Source organism: Oncorhynchus clarkii, chromosome 2 (assembly GCF_045791955.1).
Source record: "Oncorhynchus clarkii lewisi isolate Uvic-CL-2024 chromosome 2, UVic_Ocla_1.0, whole genome shotgun sequence".
In the NCBI taxonomy this organism is placed as follows: domain Eukaryota; kingdom Metazoa; phylum Chordata; class Actinopteri; order Salmoniformes; family Salmonidae; genus Oncorhynchus; species Oncorhynchus clarkii.
The window spans coordinates 18,223,804-18,242,313 of record NC_092148.1 but is presented as its reverse complement, the minus strand read 5'-3'; the positions used below and the strand labels follow the sequence as shown (position 1 = coordinate 18,242,313).

At 44.4% G+C, this 18,510-nt stretch overlaps 1 protein-coding gene across 1 annotated transcript in view; it reads left to right on the top strand.

Moving 5' to 3' along the window:
* Positions 1–18,510, top strand: part of LOC139423656 (glutamate receptor ionotropic, kainate 2-like) — a 217,856-nt gene that overhangs the window by 192,672 nt on the left and 6,674 nt on the right. Inside the window, exon 16 of the mRNA XM_071175266.1 lies at positions 14,244–14,497. Coding sequence (XP_071031367.1) covers positions 14,244–14,497 — 254 coding nt within the window. The remainder of the gene's footprint in view (positions 1–14,243; positions 14,498–18,510) is intronic.

The window sequence follows — 18,510 nt, the reverse complement described above, 5'->3', positions numbered from 1 at the left end:
CTCAACACCAAGCTGGCTATAGTTCTGAAGAGTTGTTTTCCCCTCTCCTCAACACCAAGCTGGACATAGTTCTGAAGAGTTGTTTTCTCCTCTCCTCAACACAAGCTGGCTATAGTTCTAAGAGTTGTTTTGCCTTCTCCTCAACACCAAGCTGGCTATAGTTCTGGAGAGTTGTTTTCCTCTCTCAACACCAAGCTGGCTATAGTTCTGAAGAGTTGTTTTCCCCTGTCCTCAACACAAGCTGGCTAAAGTTCTGAAGTGTTGTTTTGCCTTCTCCTCAACACCAAACTGACTAAAGTTCTGAAGAGTTGTTTTGCCTTCTCCTCAACACCAAACTGACTATAGTTCTGAAGAGTTGTTTTCCTCTCTCAACACCAAGCTGGCTATAGTTCTGAAGAGTTGTTTTCATCTCTCCTCAACACAAGCTGGCTATAGTTCTGAAGAGTTGTTTTCCCCTCTCCTCAACACAAGCTGGATATAGTTCTGAAGAGTGGTTTCCCCTCTCCTCAACACAATCTGGCTTTAGTTCAGAAGAGTTGTTTTCCCCTCTCCTTAACACAAGCTGGCTTTAGTTCAGAAGAGTTGTTTTGGTATCTCCTCAACACCAAGCTGGCTATAGTTCAGAAGAGTTGTTTTGGTATCTCCTCAACACCAAGCTGGCTATAGTTCTTTAGAGTTGTTTTCCCCTCAACACCAAGCTGGCTATAGTTCTGAAGAGTTGTTTTCCCCTCAACACCAAGCTGGATATAGTTCTGGAGAGTTGTTTTCCTCTCTCAACACCATGCTGGCTATAGTTCTGAAGAGTTGTTTTCCCCTCAACACAAGCTGGATATAGTTCTGAAGAGTTGTTTTCGTCTCTCCTCAACACCAAGCTTTATATAGTTCTGAAGAGTTGTTTTCCCCTCTCCTCAACACAAGCTGGATATAGTTCTGAAGAGTGGTTTCCCCTCTCCTCAACACAAGCTGGATATAGTTCTAAAGAGTTGTTTTCCCCTCAACACAAGCTGGATATAGTTCTGAAGAGTTGTTTTCCCCTCTCCTTAACACCAAGCTGGCTATAGTTCTGAAGAGTTGTTTCCCCTCTCCTTATAAACACCAAGCTGGATATAGTTCTGGCTATAGTTCTGTAGAGTTGTTTTCCCCTCTCCTTAATACAAGCTGGCTATAGTTCTGAAGAGTTGTTTTCGTCTCTCCTCAACACAAGCTGGATATATTTCTGAAGAGTTGTTTACGTCTCTCCTCAACACCAAGCTGGCTATAGTTCTGAAGAGTTGTTTTCCCCTCTCCTTAACACAAGCTGGCTATAGTTCTGAAGAGTTGTTTTCCCCTCTCCTTAACACCAAGCTGGCTATAGTTCTGAAGAGTTGTTTTCCCCTCTCCTTAACACCAAGCTGGCTATAGTTCTGAAGAGTTGTTTTGCCTTCTCCTCAACACCAAAATGGCTATAGTTCTGTAGAGTTGTTTGCCCCTCAACACCAAGCTGGCTATAGTTCTGAAGAGTTGTTTTCCCCTCAACACCAAGCTGGCTATAGTTCTGTAGAGTTGTTTTCCCCTCAACACCAAGCTGGCCATAGTTCTGAAGAGTTGTTTTCCCCTCTCCTTAACACCAAGCTAGCTGGCTATAATTCTGAAGAGTTGTGTTCCCCTCTCCTCAACACTAAGCTGGCAATAGTTCTGTAGAGTTGTTTTCCCCTTTCCTCAACACAAGCTGGCTATAGTTCTGAAGAGTTGTTTTCCTCTCTCCTCAACACCAAGCTGGCTATAGTTCTGAAGAGTTGTTTTCCTCTCTCCTCAACACCAAGCTGGCTATAGTTCTGAAGAGTTGTTTTCCCCTCTCCTCAACACCAAGCTGGCTATAGTTCTGAAGAGTTGTTTTCCTCTCTCAACACCAAGCTGGCTATAGTTCTGAAGAGTTGTTTTCCTCTCTCAACACCAAGCTGGCTATAGTTCTGAAGAGTTGTTATCCCCTCTCCTTAACACCAAGCTGGCTATAGTTCTGAAGAGTTGTTTTCGTCTCTCCTCAACACAAGCTGGATATAGTTCTAAATAGTTGTATTCCCCTCTCCTCAACACAAGCTGGCTATAGTTCTAAAGAGTTGTTTTCGTCTCTCCTCAACACAAGCTGGATATAGTTCTGAAGAGTCGTTTTCCCCTCTCCTCAACACCAAGCTGGCTATAGTTCTGAAGAGTTGTTTTCCCCTCTCCTTAACACCAAGCTGGCTGTAGTTCTGAAGAGTTGTTTTCCCCTCTCCTTAACACAAGCTGGCTATAGTTCTGTAGAGTTGTTTACGTCTCTCCTCAACACCAAGCTGGCTATAGTTCTGAAGAGTTGTTTTCCCCTCTCCTCAACACCAAGCTGGCTATAGTTCTGAAGAGTTGTTTTCCTCTCTCAACACCAAGCTGGGTGTAGTTCTGAAGAGTTGTTTTCCCCTTTCCTCAACACAAGCTGGCTATAGTTCTGAATAGTTGTTTTCCCCTCTCCTCAACACCAAGCTGGCTATAGTTCTGAAGAGTTGTTTTCCTCTCTCAACACCAAGCTGGCTATAGTTCTGAATAGTTGTTTTCCTCTCTCAACACCAAGCTGGCTATAGTTCTGAAGAGTTGTTATCCCCTCTCCTTAACACCAAGCTGGCTATAGTTCTGAAGAGTTGTTTTCGTCTCTCCTCAACACAAGCTGGATATAGTTCTAAATAGTTGTATTCCCCTCTCCTCAACACAAGCTGGCTATAGTTCTAAAGAGTTGTTTTCGTCTCTCCTCAACACAAGCTGGATATAGTTCTGAAGAGTTGTTTTTCCCTCTCCTCAACACCAAGCTGGCTATAGTTCTGAAGAGTTGTTTTCCCCTCTCCTTAACACCAAGCTGGCTGTAGTTCTGAAGAGTTGTTTTCCCCTCTCCTTAACACAAGCTGGCTATAGTTCTGTAGAGTTGTTTACGTCTCTCCTCAACACCAAGCTGGCTATAGTTCTGAGGAGTTGTTTTCCCCTCTCCTCAACACCAAGCTGGCTATAGTTCTGAAGAGTTGTTTTCCCCTCTCCTCAACACCAAGCTGGCTATAGTTCTGAAGAGTTGTTTTCCCCTCTCCTCAACACCAAGCTGGCTATATTTCTGAAGAGTTGTTTTCCCCTCTCCTCAACACCAAGCTGGCTATAGTTCTGTAGAGTTGTTTTCCCCTCAACACCAAGCTGGCTATAGTTCTGAAGAGTTGTTTTCCCCTCAACACCAAGCTGCCTATAGTTCTGAAGAGTTGTTTACGTCTCTCCTCAACACCAAGCTGGCTATAGTTCTAAAGAGTGGTTTTCCCCTCTCCTTAACACCAAGCTGGCAATAGTTCTGAAGAGTTGTTTTGCCTTCTACTCAACACCAAGCTGGCTATAGTTCTATAGAGTTGTTTTCCCCTCAACACCAAGCTGGCTATAGTTCTGAAGAGTTGTTTTCCCCTCAACGCCAAGCTGCCTATAGTTCTGTAGAGTTGTTTTCAACTCAACACCAAGCTGGCTATATTTCTGAAGAGTTGTTTTCCCCTCTCCTTAACACCAAGCTAGCTGGCTATAATTCTGAAGAGTTGTTTTCCCCTCTCCTTAACACCAAGCTGGCTATAGTTCTGAAGAGTTGTTTTCCCCTCTCCTCAACACAAGCTGGCTATAGTTCTGAAGAGTTGTTTTCCCCTCTCCTCAACACCAAGCTGGCTATAGTTCTGAAGAGTTGTTTTCCCCTCTCCTCAACACAAGCTGGCTATAGTTCTGAAGAGTTGTTTTCCCCTCTCCTCAACACCAAGCTGGCTATAGTTCTGAAGAGTTGTTTTCCTCTCTCAACACCAAGCTGGCTATAGTTCTGAAGAGTTGTTTTCCTCTCTCAACACCAAGCTGGCTATAGTTCTGAAGAGTTGTTTACGTCTCTCCTCAACACCAAGCTGGCTATAGTTCTGAAGAGTTGTTTTCCCCTCTCCTCAACACCAAGCTGGCTATAGTTCTGAAGAGTTGTTTTCCTCTCTCAACACCAAGCTGGCTATAGTTCTGAAGAGTTGCTTTCCTCTCTCAACACCAAGCTGTCTATAGTTCTGAAGAGTTGTTTTCGTCTCTCCTCAACACAAGCTGGCTATAGTTCTGAAGAGTTGTTTTCCCCTCTCAACACAAGCTGGATATAGTTCTGAAGAGTTGTTTTCCTCTCTCAACACAAGCTGGATATAGTTCTGAAGAGTTGTTTTGGTCTCTCCTCAACACCAAGCTGGATATAGTTCTGAAGAGTTGTTTTCCCCTCTCCTCAACACAAGCTGGATATAGTTCTAAATAGTTGTATTCCCCTCTCCTCAACACAAGCTGGATATAGTTCTGAAGAGTTGTTTTCCCCTCTCCTCAACACCAAGCTGGATATAGTTCTGAAGAGTTGTTTTCCCCTCTCCTCAACACAAGCTGGCTATAGTTCTAAGAGTTGTTTTGCCTTCTCCTCAACACCAAGCTGGCTATAGTTCTGGAGAGTTATTTTCCTCTCTCAACACCAAGCTGGCTATAGTTCTGAAGAGTTGTTTTCCCCTGTCCTCAACACAAGCTGGCTAAAGTTCTGAAGTGTTGTTTTGCCTTCTCCTCAACACCAAACTGACTAAAGTTCTGAAGAGTTGTTTTGCCTTCTCCTCAACACCAAACTGACTATAGTTCTGAAGTGTTGTTTTCCTCTCTCAACACCAAGCTGGCTATAGTTCTGAAGAGTTGTTTTCGTCTCTCCTCAACACCAAGCTTTATATAGTTCTGAAGAGTTGTTTTCCCCTCTCCTCAACACAAGCTGGATATAGTTCTGAAGAGTGGTTTCCCCTCTCCTCAACACAAGCTGGATATAGTTCTAAAGAGTTGTTTTCCCCTCAACACAAGCTGGATATAGTTCTGAAGAGTTGTTTTCCCCTCTCCTTAACACCAAGCTGGCTATAGTTCTGAAGAGTTGTTTCCCCTCTCCTTATAAACACCAAGCTGGATATAGTTCTGGCTATAGTTCTGTAGAGTTGTTTTCCCCTCTCCTTAATACAAGCTGGCTATAGTTCTGAAGAGTTGTTTTCGTCTCTCCTCAACACAAGCTGGATATAGTTCTGAAGAGTTGTTTTCCCCTCTCCTTAACACCAAGCTGGCTATAGTTCTGAAGAGTTGTTTCCCCTCTCCTTATAAACACCAAGCTGGATATAGTTCTGGCTATAGTTCTGTAGAGTTGTTTTCCCCTCTCCTTAATACAAGCTGGCTATAGTTCTGAAGAGTTGTTTTCGTCTCTCCTCAACACAAGCTGGATATATTTCTGAAGAGTTGTTTACGTCTCTCCTCAACACCAAGCTGGCTATAGTTCTGAAGAGTTGTTTTCCCCTCTCCTTAACACAAGCTGGCTATAGTTCTGAAGAGTTGTTTTCCCCTCTCCTTAACACCAAGCTGGCTATAGTTCTGAAGAGTTGTTTTCCCCTCTCCTTAACACCAAGCTGGCTATAGTTCTGAAGAGTTGTTTTGCCTTCTCCTCAACACCAAAATGGCTATAGTTCTGTAGAGTTGTTTGCCCCTCAACACCAAGCTGGCTATAGTTCTGAAGAGTTGTTTTCCCCTCAACACCAAGCTGGCTATAGTTCTGTAGAGTTGTTTTCCCCTCAACACCAAGCTGGCCATAGTTCTGAAGAGTTGTTTTCCCCTCTCCTTAACACCAAGCTAGCTGGCTATAATTCTGAAGAGTTGTGTTCCCCTCTCCTCAACACTAAGCTGGCAATAGTTCTGTAGAGTTGTTTTCCCCTTTCCTCAACACAAGCTGGCTATAGTTCTGAAGAGTTGTTTTCCTCTCTCCTCAACACCAAGCTGGCTATAGTTCTGAAGAGTTGTTTTCCTCTCTCCTCAACACCAAGCTGGCTATAGTTCTGAAGAGTTGTTTTCCCCTCTCCTCAACACCAAGCTGGCTATAGTTCTGAAGAGTTGTTTTCCTCTCTCAACACCAAGCTGGCTATAGTTCTGAAGAGTTGTTTTCCTCTCTCAACACCAAGCTGGCTATAGTTCTGAAGAGTTGTTATCCCCTCTCCTTAACACCAAGCTGGCTATAGTTCTGAAGAGTTGTTTTCGTCTCTCCTCAACACAAGCTGGATATAGTTCTAAATAGTTGTATTCCCCTCTCCTCAACACAAGCTGGCTATAGTTCTAAAGAGTTGTTTTCGTCTCTCCTCAACACAAGCTGGATATAGTTCTGAAGAGTCGTTTTCCCCTCTCCTCAACACCAAGCTGGCTATAGTTCTGAAGAGTTGTTTTCCCCTCTCCTTAACACCAAGCTGGCTGTAGTTCTGAAGAGTTGTTTTCCCCTCTCCTTAACACAAGCTGGCTATAGTTCTGTAGAGTTGTTTACGTCTCTCCTCAACACCAAGCTGGCTATAGTTCTGAAGAGTTGTTTTCCCCTCTCCTCAACACCAAGCTGGCTATAGTTCTGAAGAGTTGTTTTCCTCTCTCAACACCAAGCTGGGTGTAGTTCTGAAGAGTTGTTTTCCCCTTTCCTCAACACAAGCTGGCTATAGTTCTGAATAGTTGTTTTCCCCTCTCCTCAACACCAAGCTGGCTATAGTTCTGAAGAGTTGTTTTCCTCTCTCAACACCAAGCTGGCTATAGTTCTGAATAGTTGTTTTCCTCTCTCAACACCAAGCTGGCTATAGTTCTGAAGAGTTGTTATCCCCTCTCCTTAACACCAAGCTGGCTATAGTTCTGAAGAGTTGTTTTCGTCTCTCCTCAACACAAGCTGGATATAGTTCTAAATAGTTGTATTCCCCTCTCCTCAACACAAGCTGGCTATAGTTCTAAAGAGTTGTTTTCGTCTCTCCTCAACACAAGCTGGATATAGTTCTGAAGAGTTGTTTTTCCCTCTCCTCAACACCAAGCTGGCTATAGTTCTGAAGAGTTGTTTTCCCCTCTCCTTAACACCAAGCTGGCTGTAGTTCTGAAGAGTTGTTTTCCCCTCTCCTTAACACAAGCTGGCTATAGTTCTGTAGAGTTGTTTACGTCTCTCCTCAACACCAAGCTGGCTATAGTTCTGAGGAGTTGTTTTCCCCTCTCCTCAACACCAAGCTGGCTATAGTTCTGAAGAGTTGTTTTCCCCTCTCCTCAACACCAAGCTGGCTATAGTTCTGAAGAGTTGTTTTCCCCTCTCCTCAACACCAAGCTGGCTATATTTCTGAAGAGTTGTTTTCCCCTCTCCTCAACACCAAGCTGGCTATAGTTCTGTAGAGTTGTTTTCCCCTCAACACCAAGCTGGCTATAGTTCTGAAGAGTTGTTTTCCCCTCAACACCAAGCTGCCTATAGTTCTGAAGAGTTGTTTACGTCTCTCCTCAACACCAAGCTGGCTATAGTTCTAAAGAGTGGTTTTCCCCTCTCCTTAACACCAAGCTGGCTATAGTTCTGAAGAGTTGTTTTGCCTTCTACTCAACACCAAGCTGGCTATAGTTCTATAGAGTTGTTTTCCCCTCAACACCAAGCTGGCTATAGTTCTGAAGAGTTGTTTTCCCCTCAACGCCAAGCTGCCTATAGTTCTGTAGAGTTGTTTTCAACTCAACACCAAGCTGGCTATATTTCTGAAGAGTTGTTTTCCCCTCTCCTTAACACCAAGCTAGCTGGCTATAATTCTGAAGAGTTGTTTTCCCCTCTCCTTAACACCAAGCTGGCTATAGTTCTGAAGAGTTGTTTTCCCCTCTCCTCAACACAAGCTGGCTATAGTTCTGAAGAGTTGTTTTCCCCTCTCCTCAACACCAAGCTGGCTATAGTTCTGAAGAGTTGTTTTCCCCTCTCCTCAACACAAGCTGGCTATAGTTCTGAAGAGTTGTTTTCCCCTCTCCTCAACACCAAGCTGGCTATAGTTCTGAAGAGTTGTTTTCCTCTCTCAACACCAAGCTGGCTATAGTTCTGAAGAGTTGTTTTCCTCTCTCAACACCAAGCTGGCTATAGTTCTGAAGAGTTGTTTACGTCTCTCCTCAACACCAAGCTGGCTATAGTTCTGAAGAGTTGTTTTCCCCTCTCCTCAACACCAAGCTGGCTATAGTTCTGAAGAGTTGTTTTCCTCTCTCAACACCAAGCTGGCTATAGTTCTGAAGAGTTGCTTTCCTCTCTCAACACCAAGCTGTCTATAGTTCTGAAGAGTTGTTTTCGTCTCTCCTCAACACAAGCTGGCTATAGTTCTGAAGAGTTGTTTTCCCCTCTCAACACAAGCTGGATATAGTTCTGAAGAGTTGTTTTCCTCTCTCAACACAAGCTGGATATAGTTATGAAGAGTTGTTTTGGTCTCTCCTCAACACCAAGCTGGATATAGTTCTGAAGAGTTGTTTTCCCCTCTCCTCAACACAAGCTGGATATAGTTCTAAATAGTTGTATTCCCCTCTCCTCAACACAAGCTGGATATAGTTCTGAAGAGTTGTTTTCCCCTCTCCTCAACACCAAGCTGGATATAGTTCTGAAGAGTTGTTTTCCCCTCTCCTCAACACAAGCTGGCTATAGTTCTAAGAGTTGTTTTGCCTTCTCCTCAACACCAAGCTGGCTATAGTTCTGGAGAGTTATTTTCCTCTCTCAACACCAAGCTGGCTATAGTTCTGAAGAGTTGTTTTCCCCTGTCCTCAACACAAGCTGGCTAAAGTTCTGAAGTGTTGTTTTGCCTTCTCCTCAACACCAAACTGACTAAAGTTCTGAAGAGTTGTTTTGCCTTCTCCTCAACACCAAACTGACTATAGTTCTGAAGTGTTGTTTTCCTCTCTCAACACCAAGCTGGCTATAGTTCTGAAGAGTTGTTTTCGTCTCTCCTCAACACCAAGCTTTATATAGTTCTGAAGAGTTGTTTTCCCCTCTCCTCAACACAAGCTGGATATAGTTCTGAAGAGTGGTTTCCCCTCTCCTCAACACAAGCTGGATATAGTTCTAAAGAGTTGTTTTCCCCTCAACACAAGCTGGATATAGTTCTGAAGAGTTGTTTTCCCCTCTCCTTAACACCAAGCTGGCTATAGTTCTGAAGAGTTGTTTCCCCTCTCCTTATAAACACCAAGCTGGATATAGTTCTGGCTATAGTTCTGTAGAGTTGTTTTCCCCTCTCCTTAATACAAGCTGGCTATAGTTCTGAAGAGTTGTTTTCGTCTCTCCTCAACACAAGCTGGATATATTTCTGAAGAGTTGTTTACGTCTCTCCTCAACACCAAGCTGGCTATAGTTCTGAAGAGTTGTTTTCCCCTCTCCTTAACACAAGCTGGCTATAGTTCTGAAGAGTTGTTTTCCCCTCTCCTTAACACCAAGCTGGCTATAGTTCTGAAGAGTTGTTTTCCCCTCTCCTTAACACCAAGCTGGCTATAGTTCTGAAGAGTTGTTTTGCCTTCTCCTCAACACCAAAATGGCTATAGTTCTGTAGAGTTGTTTGCCCCTCAACACCAAGCTGGCTATAGTTCTGAAGAGTTGTTTTCCCCTCAACACCAAGCTGGCTATAGTTCTGTAGAGTTGTTTTCCCCTCAACACCAAGCTGGCCATAGTTCTGAAGAGTTGTTTTCCCCTCTCCTTAACACCAAGCTAGCTGGCTATAATTCTGAAGAGTTGTGTTCCCCTCTCCTCAACACTAAGCTGGCAATAGTTCTGTAGAGTTGTTTTCCCCTTTCCTCAACACAAGCTGGCTATAGTTCTGAAGAGTTGTTTTCCTCTCTCCTCAACACCAAGCTGGCTATAGTTCTGAAGAGTTGTTTTCCTCTCTCCTCAACACCAAGCTGGCTATAGTTCTGAAGAGTTGTTTTCCCCTCTCCTCAACACCAAGCTGGCTATAGTTCTGAAGAGTTGTTTTCCTCTCTCAACACCAAGCTGGCTATAGTTCTGAAGAGTTGTTTTCCTCTCTCAACACCAAGCTGGCTATAGTTCTGAAGAGTTGTTATCCCCTCTCCTTAACACCAAGCTGGCTATAGTTCTGAAGAGTTGTTTTCGTCTCTCCTCAACACAAGCTGGATATAGTTCTAAATAGTTGTATTCCCCTCTCCTCAACACAAGCTGGCTATAGTTCTAAAGAGTTGTTTTCGTCTCTCCTCAACACAAGCTGGATATAGTTCTGAAGAGTCGTTTTCCCCTGTCCTCAACACCAAGCTGGCTATAGTTCTGAAGAGTTGTTTTCCCCTCTCCTTAACACCAAGCTGGCTGTAGTTCTGAAGAGTTGTTTTCCCCTCTCCTTAACACAAGCTGGCTATAGTTCTGTAGAGTTGTTTACGTCTCTCCTCAACACCAAGCTGGCTATAGTTCTGAAGAGTTGTTTTCCCCTCTCCTCAACACCAAGCTGGCTATAGTTCTGAAGAGTTGTTTTCCTCTCTCAACACCAAGCTGGGTGTAGTTCTGAAGAGTTGTTTTCCCCTTTCCTCAACACAAGCTGGCTATAGTTCTGAATAGTTGTTTTCCCCTCTCCTCAACACCAAGCTGGCTATAGTTCTGAAGAGTTGTTTTCCTCTCTCAACACCAAGCTGGCTATAGTTCTGAATAGTTGTTTTCCTCTCTCAACACCAAGCTGGCTATAGTTCTGAAGAGTTGTTATCCCCTCTCCTTAACACCAAGCTGGCTATAGTTCTGAAGAGTTGTTTTCGTCTCTCCTCAACACAAGCTGGATATAGTTCTAAATAGTTGTATTCCCCTCTCCTCAACACAAGCTGGCTATAGTTCTAAAGAGTTGTTTTCGTCTCTCCTCAACACAAGCTGGATATAGTTCTGAAGAGTTGTTTTTCCCTCTCCTCAACACCAAGCTGGCTATAGTTCTGAAGAGTTGTTTTCCCCTCTCCTTAACACCAAGCTGGCTGTAGTTCTGAAGAGTTGTTTTCCCCTCTCCTTAACACAAGCTGGCTATAGTTCTGTAGAGTTGTTTACGTCTCTCCTCAACACCAAGCTGGCTATAGTTCTGAGGAGTTGTTTTCCCCTCTCCTCAACACCAAGCTGGCTATAGTTCTGAAGAGTTGTTTTCCCCTCTCCTCAACACCAAGCTGGCTATAGTTCTGAAGAGTTGTTTTCCCCTCTCCTCAACACCAAGCTGGCTATATTTCTGAAGAGTTGTTTTCCCCTCTCCTCAACACCAAGCTGGCTATAGTTCTGTAGAGTTGTTTTCCCCTCAACACCAAGCTGGCTATAGTTCTGAAGAGTTGTTTTCCCCTCAACACCAAGCTGCCTATAGTTCTGAAGAGTTGTTTACGTCTCTCCTCAACACCAAGCTGGCTATAGTTCTAAAGAGTGGTTTTCCCCTCTCCTTAACACCAAGCTGGCAATAGTTCTGAAGAGTTGTTTTGCCTTCTACTCAACACCAAGCTGGCTATAGTTCTATAGAGTTGTTTTCCCCTCAACACCAAGCTGGCTATAGTTCTGAAGAGTTGTTTTCCCCTCAACGCCAAGCTGCCTATAGTTCTGTAGAGTTGTTTTCAACTCAACACCAAGCTGGCTATATTTCTGAAGAGTTGTTTTCCCCTCTCCTTAACACCAAGCTAGCTGGCTATAATTCTGAAGAGTTGTTTTCCCCTCTCCTTAACACCAAGCTGGCTATAGTTCTGAAGAGTTGTTTTCCCCTCTCCTCAACACAAGCTGGCTATAGTTCTGAAGAGTTGTTTTCCCCTCTCCTCAACACCAAGCTGGCTATAGTTCTGAAGAGTTGTTTTCCCCTCTCCTCAACACAAGCTGGCTATAGTTCTGAAGAGTTGTTTTCCCCTCTCCTCAACACCAAGCTGGCTATAGTTCTGAAGAGTTGTTTTCCTCTCTCAACACCAAGCTGGCTATAGTTCTGAAGAGTTGTTTTCCTCTCTCAACACCAAGCTGGCTATAGTTCTGAAGAGTTGTTTACGTCTCTCCTCAACACCAAGCTGGCTATAGTTCTGAAGAGTTGTTTTCCCCTCTCCTCAACACCAAGCTGGCTATAGTTCTGAAGAGTTGTTTTCCTCTCTCAACACCAAGCTGGCTATAGTTCTGAAGAGTTGTTTTCCTCTCTCAACACCAAGCTGGCTATAGTTCTGAAGAGTTGTTTTCCTCTCCTCAACACCAAGCTGGCTATAGTTCTGAAGAGTTGTTTTCCCCTCTCCTCAACACCAAGCTGGCTATAGTTCTAAGAGTTGTTTTCCTCTCTCAACACCAAGCTGGCGATAGTTCTGAAGAGTTGTTTTCCCCTCTCCTCAACACAAGCTGGCTAAAGTTCTGAAGAGTTGTTTTCCCCTCTCCTCAACACCAAGCTGGCTATAGTTCTGAAGAGTTGTTTTCCTCTCTCAACACCAAGCTGGCTAAAGTTCTGAAGAGTTGTTTTCCCCTGTCCTCAACACAAGCTGGCTAAAGTTCAAAGAGTTGTTTTCCCCTCAACACCAAGCTGGCCATAGTTCTGAAGAGTTGTTTTCCCCTCTCCTTAACACCAATCTAGCTGGCTATAATTCTGAAGAGTTGTGTTCCCCTCTCCTCAACACCAAGCTGGGTAGTTCTGAAGAGTTGTTTTCCCCTCTCCGCAACACAAGCTGGCTATAGTTCTGAAGAGTTGTTTCCCCTCTCCTCAACACCAAGCTGGCTATAGTTCTGAAGAGTTGTTTTCCTCTCTCAACACCAAGCTGGGTATAGTTCTGAAGAGTTGTTTTCCCCTCTCCTCAACACCAAGCTGGCTTTAGTTCTGAAGAGTTGTTTTCCTCTCTCAACACCAAGCTGGCTATAGTTCTGAAGAGTTGTTTTCCTCTCTCAACACCAAGCTGGGTATAGTTCTGAAGAGTTGTTTCCCCCTCTCCTCAACACCAAGCTGGCTTTAGTTCTGAAGAGTTGTTTTCCTCTCTCAACACCAAGCTGGGTAGTTCTGAAGAGTTGTGTTCCCCTCTCCTCAACACCAAGCTGGCTATAGTTTTGAAGAGTTGTTTTCCTCCCTCAACACCAAGCTGGGTAGTTCTGAAGAGTTGTGTTCCCCTCTCCTCAACACCAAGCTGGCTATAGTTCTGAAGAGTTGTTTTCCCCTCTCCTCAACACCAAGCTGGCTATAGTTCTGAAGATTTGTTTTGCCTTCTCCTCAACACCAAGCTGGCTATAGTTCTGTAGAGTTGTTTTCCCCTCAACACCAAGCTGGCTATAGTTCTGAAGAGTTGTTTTCCCCTCAACACCAAGCTGGCTATAGTTCTGAAGAGTTGTTTTCCCCTCAACACCAAGCTGGCTATAGTTCTGAAGAGTTGTTTTCCCCTCTCCTCAACACCAAGCTGGCTATAGTTCTGAAGAGTTGTTTTCCTCTCTCAACACCAAGCTGGCTATAGTTCTGAAGAGTTGTTTTCCTCTCTCAACACCAAGCTGGGTAGTTCTGAAGAGTTGTTTCCCCTCTCCTCAACACCAAGCTGGATATAGTTCTGAAGAGTTGTTTCCCCTCTCCTCAACACCAAGCTGGCTATAGTTCTGAAGAGTTGTTTCCCCTCTCCTCAACACCAAGCTGGCTATTGTTCTGAAGTGTATGAGATAATAATAAGGGAGTGTGATTGAGTTTTAAATATTTCAAGCAGCATTAACATCCTGATTATATGGGCCCCTAGCCACAGGGAGAGCTCTCCAGTCGATGATATGAAAGGGAGTCGGGGAGATTTCAAGTGTTTTCACTTGGTTTCACCCTTCAGGTCTAATCAGAAGCCTCTGCATGTGACGGGGTTTGATCTGGCCAGCAGGGAACACGAACACGCCAGCTCTGTTTACCTGGCTGGTTCGGGAAGGCCTGGAGGCTGCTGGGAGTTTGAGGAATTATTCCCAGCACTGAGGAGATCCTGTGAACACGCGTGCACGCACACGCACACACTGGTGCAGAAGGGGGCACTTCAAAGCAACACGTCGGCAGCGCATTTATTTGTTAAGCAAAACAAAACAATGCACATTAGAGACATTACCACTAATTAAGCATGGCAACCAGTTTTAATTAGAGAAAAAAAAGGAGCAAATAAAAGGAGGTAAATTGCTGGTCCCTGGAATGTACTTCGGGTTTATTAGTGTATTGTTTGTGAAACCACTGTGGGAGCTGCATGGGAGAATCTATAGTGCATTCAGCACCAGCCAGGACACTGGTTTGGATGTTGGTACTACACACACACACACACACACACACACACACACACACACACACACACACACACACACACACACACACACACACACACACCATACACACACACACACACACACACACACACACACACACACACACACACACACACACACACACACACACACACTTTCCTCGTACTATCCATCTCATCCTCACCTGCCTTTTTTGGTCCCTCAGGCTCTCCGTACAGAGACAAGATCACCATAGCGATCCTGCAGCTGCAGGAAGAAGGAAAGCTGCACATGATGAAGGAGAAGTGGTGGAGGGGGAACGGTTGTCCGGAGGATGAGAAGAATAAGGAGGCCAGCGCTCTGGGGGTCCAGAACATCGGGGGCATCTTTATCGTCCTGGCGGCTGGACTCGTCCTGTCGGTGTTCGTGGCAGTCGGAGAGTTCGTCTATAAATCCAAACAAAACGCACAGCTGGAAAAGGTAAAGCAACATCCTTTCACGTATAGCCAGGTTGCAATGACAATGTGCCTGTGTGGATCTTATTATACAGAGATCTTTGACAAGGAGACCATTTTCCTACTTTTCTATTAGCTTTGTGTTTTGGCCTAGCTTACATTTATTTTGTGGTTTAAAAAAATATACAATTTGTATCTCATATTTTTATTTCTGACACAAAAGGCACAACATGATGAAAAGTAGAGACATTTAGTCTCGTTGTATTTGCACTAAACCATCCCTCACCTCATACTCAATAAAGTGCACTTGATGTTTGGATACGGGTGGAGGGGACATTTACACGTGTTCAGTATTAACACTTATTTGAATGTACATGATGTACAAAAAGGACAGACAGACGGTAGCCATTTTAGTTACACTGAGACCACAAGGACAATTTTACATGATAGTCAGGTCAGCTCCTGAAACACTGATGTTTATGTAGATACAGCAATGCACCATATTCTTTAAGACACAGTAAGTATGGGTTCATTTTCTTGCCTTTATCCACTTAGCCCCAACGGCACCAAGGTGATAGGAAGCGTGAGGAGTTCTGCTGTCACCACGGACCCTCCAAGCAGCTACCTGTAGACTTTAACCACCAGCTCAAATGACCTCCAGAAAGACTCCAGAGACTCCAGTCATCTACATTTACCTTACAATGCACAAATTGTACTTTTTTAACTTCAGATATTTCCCGATTGGGAAGTTTCCTGTCGGAAGAACTGGCAGCAATGTTATGGTCACAACGTTTGAATGAAAAGTTGCCATTGGTGCATGGTTGGGTGTATGTTTTTGAAAGGCGGCCCTAAAACTATAGGTGCAGGGTTTCACACGATGGGATTGGAAGGTTGGCCCAAATGCATGATCCATAATGCTGAAGTAAATGTCTTCATGTCACCCTCAACACACAGCCACAGCAATCCTCTCCCAAAAAACAAATTGTTATTATCAGATACAAACTTTTGGACAGACAAGCCAAACTGAATCAAGCTATAATTGCAAACTCTGAAGGCTTGGTTTTGGAAACACATGTAAGCTTTCAGATATTATAACATACTAACTACTCTACTGAATAATCTCATATTGAAAGTGTAATGCTACAACAACACATCACTCGTTGTCAACAGCATGTAAACCTTTTGATGTTCCCCTTAATCCCATGTCCTGTCCTTCTTGTCCTGATCTGTCCTTCCTCTCCGGTCCTTTCTGTCCATCCTGGGATTCCTGTCCTGTCCTTCCTGCCCTGTCCTTCCTGCCCTTCCTGTCCTGTCCTTCATGTCCTGTCCTTCCTGCCCTTCCTGTCCTGTCCTTCATGTCCTGTCCTTCCTGCCCTGTCCTTCCTGCCCTTCCTGTCCTGTCCTTCCTGCCCTTCCTGATCTGTCCTTCCTGCCCTTTGTCCTGTCCTTCATGTCCTGTCCTTCCTGCCCTGTCCTTCCTGCCCTTCCTGTCCTGTCCTTCCTGCCCGTCCTTCCTGCCCTTCCTGCCCTGTCCTTCCTGCCCTTCCTGTCCTGTCCTTCATGTCCTGTCCTTCCTGCCCTTACTGTCCTGTCCTTCATGTCCTGACCTTCCTGCCCTGTCCTTCCTGCCCTTCCTGCCCTGTCCTTCCTGCCCTGTCCTTCCTTCCCTTCCTGATCTGTCCTTCCTGCCCTTCCTGTCCTGTACTTCATGTCCTGTCCTTCCTGTCCTTCCTGCCCTGGCCTTCCTGCCCTTCCTGTCCTGTCCTTCCTGTCCTGTCCCGTCCTGTCTTTCCTTTCTAACACAGTGCTCTCTCACCGAACAACAGTCTCATAAATCTCAAACGCCAACCCCTACTTAGCTCTCCACAGGAGCCTGGTCTGCACTAAGAGCTTTCTTCGACACCCTCCATCGATCGCACAATGCAGTGATGCTGCTGCTGCTTCTCGGCCATAAGCCCCCATATCAATGATTCACAGCATCTAGTCATGAAGTGATGTTCACAGAGTCCTTCTGTCAACGACAACACACACACAGCACAGCACTACACCCACAGACCAGCCAGGGTAGACGGGAGGGGAGGTCCCCCATCAATAGGATGTCATTTAAAGAATGCTAAAGAACGATATGGCTAATAAAAACCCATAAGGAAGGTTGGTAGGGAGTAATAGTGTGATGATTTAATAGAAACCTCAACATCGTTTGATGTTGATCATGATCTCTTCCTGGTGTTCTTCAGCATGTCTTTGTGTCAGACACAGCAGTTGAGGAAGATACGTTTCACACTCTTATCAGCTCAGAACTAGTTGGAGGAGCGTGTCATACTGATATATCCAGACAGAGAATAAAATAGACAGAGAATAGACCTCACTCACATATCTCACTCACATACAGTGGGGCAAAAAAGTATTTAGTCAGCCACCAATTGTGCAAGTTCTCCCACTTAAAAATGTGAGCGAGGCCTATAATTTTCATCATAGGTACACTTCAACTATGACAGACAAAATGAGGGAAAAAAATCCAGAAAATCACATTGTAGGATTTTTCATGAATTTATTTGCAAATTATGGTGGAAAATAAGTATTTAGTCAATAACAAAAGTTTATCTCAATACTTTGTTATATACCCTTTGTTGGCAATGACAGAGGTCAAACGTTTTCTGTAAGTCTTCACAAGGTTTTCACACACTGTTGCTGGTATTTTGTCCCATTCCTCCATGCAGATCTCCTCTAGAGCAGTGATGTTTTGGGGCTGTTGCTGGGCAACACAGACTTTCAACTCCCTCTTTCTATGGGGTTGAGATCTGGAGACTGGCTAGGCCACTCCAGGACCTTGAAATGCTTCTTACGAAGCCACTCCTTAGTTGCCCGGGCGGTGTGTTTGGGATCATTGTCATGCTGAAAGACCCAGCCACGTTTCATCTTCAATGCCCTTGCTGATGGAAGGAGGTTTTCACTCAAAATCTCACGATACATGGCCCCATTCATTCTTTCCTTTACACGGATCAGTAGTCCTGGTCCCTTTGCAGGAAAACAGCCCCAAAGCATGATGTTCCCACCCCCATGCTTCACAGTAGGTATGGTGTTCTTTGGATGCAACTCAGCATTCTTTGTCCTCCAAACACGACGAGTTGAGTTTTTACCAAAAAGTTATATTTTGGTTTCATCTGACCATATGACATTCTCCCAATCTTCTTCTGGATCATCCAAATGCTCTCTAGCAAACTTCAGACGGGCCTGGACATGTACTGGCTTAAGCAGGGGGACACGTCTGGCACTGCAGGGTTTGAGTCCCTGGCGGCGTAGTGTGTTACTGATGGTAGGCTTTGTTACTTTGGTCCCAGCTCTCTGCAGGTCATTCACTAGGTCCCCCCGTGTGGTTCTGGGATTTTTGCTCACCTTTCTTGTAGTCATTTTGACCCCATGGGGTGAGATCTTGCGTGGAGCCCCAGATTGAGGGAGATTATCAGTGGTCTTGTATGTCTTCCATTTCCTAATAATTGCTCCCACAGTTGATTTCTTCAAACCAAGCTGCTTACCTATTGCAGATTGTCTTCCCAGCCTGGTGCAGGTCTACAATTTTGTTTCTGGTGTCCTTTGACAGCTCTTTGGTCTTGGCCATAATGGAGTTTGGAGTGTGACTGTTTGAGGTTGTGGACAGGTGTCTTTTATACTGATAACAAGTTCAAACAGGTGCCATTAATACAGGTAACGAGTGAAGGACAGAGGAGCCTCTTAAAGAAGAAGTTACAGGTCTGTGAGAGCCAGAAATCTTGCTTGTTTGTAGGTGACCAAATACTTATTTTCCACCACAATTTGCAAATAAATTCATTAAAAATCCTACAATGTGATTTTCTGGATTTATTTTTCTCATTTTGTCTGTCATAGTTGAAGTGTACCTATGATTAAAATTACAGGCCTTTCTCATCTTTTTAAGTGGGAGAACTTGCACAATTGGTGGCTGACTAAATAATTTTTAGCCCCACTGTATCACATATCTGTTTCAAGAGTAGTTGTTAGATGTCAGTCCATTTAACATTT